At 35.9% G+C, this 5734-nt stretch overlaps 1 protein-coding gene across 1 annotated transcript; it reads right to left on the reverse strand.

Annotated features, from left to right (window-relative positions):
* Nucleotides 1-263: 263 nt before the first annotated feature.
* On the reverse strand, nt 264-5025 carry LOC133797836 (polyadenylate-binding protein RBP47-like). Its single transcript, XM_062235917.1, has 6 exons — nt 4480-5025; nt 2976-3456; nt 1589-1671; nt 1386-1516; nt 1104-1200; nt 264-670 (listed from the first exon to the last, which is right to left on the reverse strand). Exons 1-6 carry the CDS (start codon nt 4861-4863, stop codon nt 554-556), a joined length of 1293 nt encoding a protein of 430 aa, XP_062091901.1. The 5' UTR covers nt 4864-5025; the 3' UTR covers nt 264-553.
* Between the last annotated feature and the right edge of the window lie 709 nt (nt 5026-5734).

Genomic DNA, 5734 nt, shown 5'->3' on the forward strand with positions numbered 1-5734 from the left:
TAAACTTTGAAGAGGGAAAAAAACTACCAATATCTAGAGGCAGAGATTCTCACACAAAACAAATTAATTTACAAAACATTGTTTGAACATTACAAAAAGAATATATATATTATACATTTCACATTGACAAGATATGTTCAAAATAATTTTCTATGTTTCTCGTGTGAACTTGAACTCAAATATATGACAAACCCAACCAACCAAATGAAATCAAACAAACATAAACAAAACAGCAAAAGAAAAAAAAACAAGAACAAAAAAAATAATGAAGTAAAGAACTTCCCGTCCATTGGAAAAAAAAAATAAAAATAAAATAATAATGCCCCGCAGACCAAAACTCTCTAAAGTATTTAATGCAAATACAAGCAAAGACAAAAAGTTGAGACACCAATTCAATCCAGCTACAAAATTCAGGATTTACTACAGATTCAGCTAAAGCAGCAGCGCTAAACCCACCCTATTTCAATCACGATTGATATTCATAACTATATCTAAGAAAGCCACTCCTGTAAGAAGTTCACTTTACACGACGCGTATGATTCATCGTCTCCTGTCAAGAGGCCCCATTAGCCACAGCTGCAGTGTGCTGCTGAACTGAATATCCATACCCACCATAACCTTGCCCTCCGTGATGTGATCCGTTCCACTGGTTACTCGAATCTCCTCTCCACTGTTAAATTCAAAAAGTCAATCATGGACAACAAAGAAAGAGAGATAGGAGGCATAGGAAATTTGTATCATGAGAACATAATTCAATTGTGACATTATTTAAGGACCTGGAAAAACAGTCACGATGATGCACGAAACTTCAATAAGAGCTTAGGATACTAAAGTAGATAAACTATAGAAAAAAGATAAAGCCTAACTCTGGAGCAGAACGTTAAATTTGGGTAAAATGTTCACATACACCAATTGAACCAAACTAACGCATACGTGCAATTAGTGAAAATAACATTATTTGTATGTATAATACAGCCAAACTAACAGACTTTTTCTTTTGTTGACACAAAACTAAACTACACAGATATTAATCGAAAGAAGTTTTTCTTTGGAAAGGTGGACAGTCAAAAAAACCAGAGAACAATATGCAAAAACAAATTTACCTGCTTGTTTCCCGGTGTGCGACCCCATGAAAGGCGAACCGTTTGCTTGCCAATTATTGTTCCATTTAATGTCTGGATTGCACTTTCAGCGCTCTTTCTGCAAATACAGACATAATCGGCTTCAGTCTTGTAATTTTAAAGTCAGGCGTGCTTTCTCTCACTAAATTTCCAACATATAATGTATAGAATTGATGTTATAGATTTTTAATGCTGATTGAACAAACGTAAGTCTTATTAAATAACTGCTAACTAGTCGCCATGACATCAAGATAAGAAGGTTACCTATTAGCAAACTGTACAAAACCACAAGCTTTTCCAATGGGAATTTTAACAGAGACAATTTCACCAAACTGGGTAAAAGGCTGCCTGAGGTCCTCATCACTGACATCAGCATCAAGCCCACCAACGAATATCTGAAACGAACATCAGGTTAGCAAATCAGACATCATTTCTATAAAAATATACCATGGAAGACTTGGACTCACAGTTGTGTTATTTGACTCGCTGTCAGACTGAGGACTTTGGGATACGACACCATTTGAACCATGTCCACCAGCCAATACCAGAGCTAATGAAGAGAGAAAAATGAATGAAAATTATTCTCTCACTACAAATCAAGGTGAAAACAAACAGATATTGAAGATCAGCACTTTTTTTCAGTAATGACAGCAAGTTAAACATGTGTCCTTTTTATGGGATAGGACGAAGAGCAATTAGACGAGAGCACTTTTTTCAATGAAAACAGAACATCTATACTTACAAATAGAGATATGATCACATTGATTCAGAAATTCTGATTATTGCTATTTTTTGTACGGTAGAGTAAAAAGAAAATTTGCTCCTAAACTAATGACGCTGCACAATATACATTACGAAAAACCATTGACGATTTGAAAGCTTCTCCCTTTTGACTATTAAATAAGGTGATGTCAAACCAAGTGAGAATGAGAAAGATAAAGAAAAATATATTGAAACAAAGGAATTTAAAGATTAAAGAGACAAAATACTAGAAAGAGAGCAAGAATGCTGGTAAAGAAAAAAAAAATGTGGGTTTTCAGGGAACGAAGAACAATTAGGTCTACACCAATTGATGTAAAAAAAAGTGAGAAACAGACAAGCGTATAACATATAAATATATAGGAGTCAGTAGAAAAAGAGCATGAATGGTAAAACAATAAAATTCAAAATTAGAAGAATTTGAAAACGGGACAAGCATATAGCGAACAGCATAACAAATAAATGAGTGAGAAATGGTATAGATGCTGATAACTTGAGAGACCCAAAAAAAAAATGCCAACATTATATCACAAGAACTTGAAGCATTTATTTTACAAACCACCCCAAGTCCCTCAAACCTCAAACATACACAAAGATACATGCAGTTTTTTATAATATTTTCGGAATTACCAAAAATGAGGGGGAAAAAAATGGTAACACAAACATTGAAAAGAGGTAGCGGACTAAAGGGAATGAAGTTGCGTAGAATAACACAAGCAACAGGACAAGCTAACCCAAAGTATACAAGACTGGTGTTTCAAATGAAACAAATATTACTAAGTGATGAAAGAAACAGGTATTATGGTGCATTATATTTATTCAAATTAGTTGGAAAGGTGAACAAAAATTAACAACACTTAATACGGCTTCTTCTAATTCTTGAAATATCTCAAGAAGGAAAAGGAAAAAGGAAATAAGAGTTGTACAAAGATTTAGCACAAAAAACCGAAAGCCAACATGATTGACCTAACAAAAAAAAATGGACTGTTCCATAAATACTATAAATGGGAGAATTTAAATCACCTCACATGTGTATCTATAAATATATTCATTCTCAAATCGTGAAACCAAGAGCTAGAAGCAATAAAAACAGACCTTGTGAATTATATTGTTGCTGGTACCCAGATGATTTTTTGGGAGTAGCAACACCGATGCGCATGGGTCTGCTTGAACAGTACACGCCATTCATTTCTGCTATGGCCCTTGTCCTCTCATTTTCATCACTAAACCTAACAAAACCATAACCTTTTGAACGACCAGTATTTGAATCAATAACAACTTTAGCAGCTTTAACTGATGAAAATCTACTAGAAAAGGTTTCCTGCAATACTGCATCAGTCACATCTGCAGCCAAATCTCCTACAAATATAGATAAATCAGAGCCAGAATCTGATCTCTTTTCACCCGCACTGAAAGTCGCCCAATTTAAACGGAACGGCTGCTCTGTGTTTGGCATCACTGTACCATTAAAGCTCTGTAGAACTTTCTCAGCTGCTTCACGTGAATAAAACTCCACAAAGCCATATCCCTCTGACTGACCGGTTTGCTTATTGCGTATGACCTTCACTGAGAAGACCTGCAATATTAAGATCAAAAGTCTGAAATTAATTATAAAAAAAAAAAGTGCTTGAGAGCAGCTAACTTGACACTTTATAGCAAGTATATATAGGAAACAAAACCATAACCTAATTAAAAAGCATTTAACATAAATACTTCTTGTGTCTAGGTTTTGGATGAAGTATGAACTGTGAGAGAGAAGAAATCAAAAAAATAAAATCGACAGTAAAAAAAAAGATCTGTCATTAGTAATCTCAATTCAACCAAAACATTTAGTCGTCAAATCAAAACTTACTCCTGCCTCAGTCTCCTCTCCAAAATGGATGAAATGCAGACAGGTCGAAAAAGTCTTCTAATTCTATGAATACTTATTAAGTACATATTTAAATAGCAGTTTCATCCGTCTTTATTTAAGTCAAACCAACAAGGCTAAACAGAATTTGGGGAAAGAAACAAGAAATGTCTTCATAACAAGATAATGTCATTCTATAAGCAAAAATCACAAAGGAACGTTAGTATCCTTCTGAATACCAGTGTGCCAAGTATATTTCTCAATCACCTATATCTCCTTTTACTTGAAATAGTTTTTCCATGTCAAGAAATTTTGGAGAAAAAACTTCACTACCTAAATAGATTCTAAACAAACTCGATGCAGAAAATGACTTGAATATAGCCAAGATTCATAGAATAACATATTAGTTTTCTTCAATTCATGTCACAGCTTGTGCTCTGATAGTAAACATATTAGTTTATAATCTTAAATAACTAAACCATCATGACTACTTGGAATGTCGATCTACAATTCATGGTCAACATTTAAAAACAATGAAGTACATTCTCAATCACAATATTACAATTAAAGCAATTAACAAAGCACTCAAATCACTAATAAGTATCTAAAAACAAGTAAACGATCAAATATCGAAATAGGTTAAGCTTCAAACCCACAAGTTGCAAGTTTCCATAAGCAAGAACGAAAGTCAAGATTCAAAAAAAAAAACTAGTTTTATTGAGAAAGCAGGAAAATCACCCAAGTGGGTACCTGGCCGGTGTGAGCAAAACATCCATGGAGGTAAGTCTCGTCCATCCAGTGATGAAGGTCGCCAACCCAGATCGTTCTGATCTCGTCCTGCTTGTGGGACTGGGAGAACTGCTTGTTCTGATGATAAGGATGCGGCGCCTGCTGCTGGTAATGGGGTTGTTGGTTATAAGCCGCCGCCGCCATGTAATGCTGCGGGTACATCATCATCTGTTGCTGCATCATAACCATGGCCGCCGCCGGGTACTGCATAGCCATCCATTGTTGCTGTTGCTGCTGTTGCTGAGCCCACTGTTGTTGCTGCTGCGGCGGCTGCTGCTGTTGTTGTTGCTGCTGCTGCCGAGTCAGATCCCCACCACCACCGTTAGCTGTAGGCTGCTGCGCCATGAATATAACTCAAAAGATTTTGGTTATCGGGGCTCTCTCCCTCTCCCTCTCCCTCTGAATCTTGTTGGGGGTGTGGGTAATTTTTGGTAGTTTCAACTTGGTGGGCTCTTAAGAGAGAGAGGAATAAGAGGAGAGAGAGAGAGAGAGAGAGAGGCTGAGTGAGTTTAGGATGGGTTATAAAGGAGGCGAGCGAGGGCGGTAGAGATAGTTGTAGATCTTGGATTTGGGGTTTGTTTATGTGTGTTAAGATGTATGTTAAGTATAGTTTTACTTGTTTTTTTTTTTTTTGAAAGTATAGTTTTACTTATTATTATTAATATTACATTTTACGACCTCGTTTACTACGTCGTCCTATTCCCTTTGTGGGAGAAATATTAGAAAGAAAGAAAGAAAAAGAGACCACGTTCGCCGTCCGTGACTTTATGGGACCCACACAACCCCCTCACCTCGCCTCTTGGCCACTTGCAAATCTAACAATAATTTTATTAGATATTATTTACTACTAAAATCATTTTTTAATCAAATTTCTTTTTTAGTAAAAAATAATAAACATTTGTTTTTTTAGCTAAATGTTAGATATATTTTTTTAAAAAATCTTATAACAAATTATATGTGTTGTATTAAAAAAAAAATACGAGTCGAACTACTCAGTACGGAGTACAGCTGGCAGACAAGCGCGTAAAGAAAGCAAGACGCTAACTCTGGAGGAAGCAGCTCGAGTCAAACTTGACAGCTTATGACAACTAGATAGTCTCCAAATCACCTCTTGCGCTGACAACTTAGTTCGAGAAGTGCATCATCCAGATCGTCTTCGTGAAGCTCTGAACATGACACGTGTCAGTTTAGACTAGTCCTGTGACACCCAACTCGA

This window comes from Humulus lupulus, chromosome 1 (assembly GCF_963169125.1).
Source record: "Humulus lupulus chromosome 1, drHumLupu1.1, whole genome shotgun sequence".
NCBI lineage: Eukaryota > Viridiplantae > Streptophyta > Magnoliopsida > Rosales > Cannabaceae > Humulus > Humulus lupulus.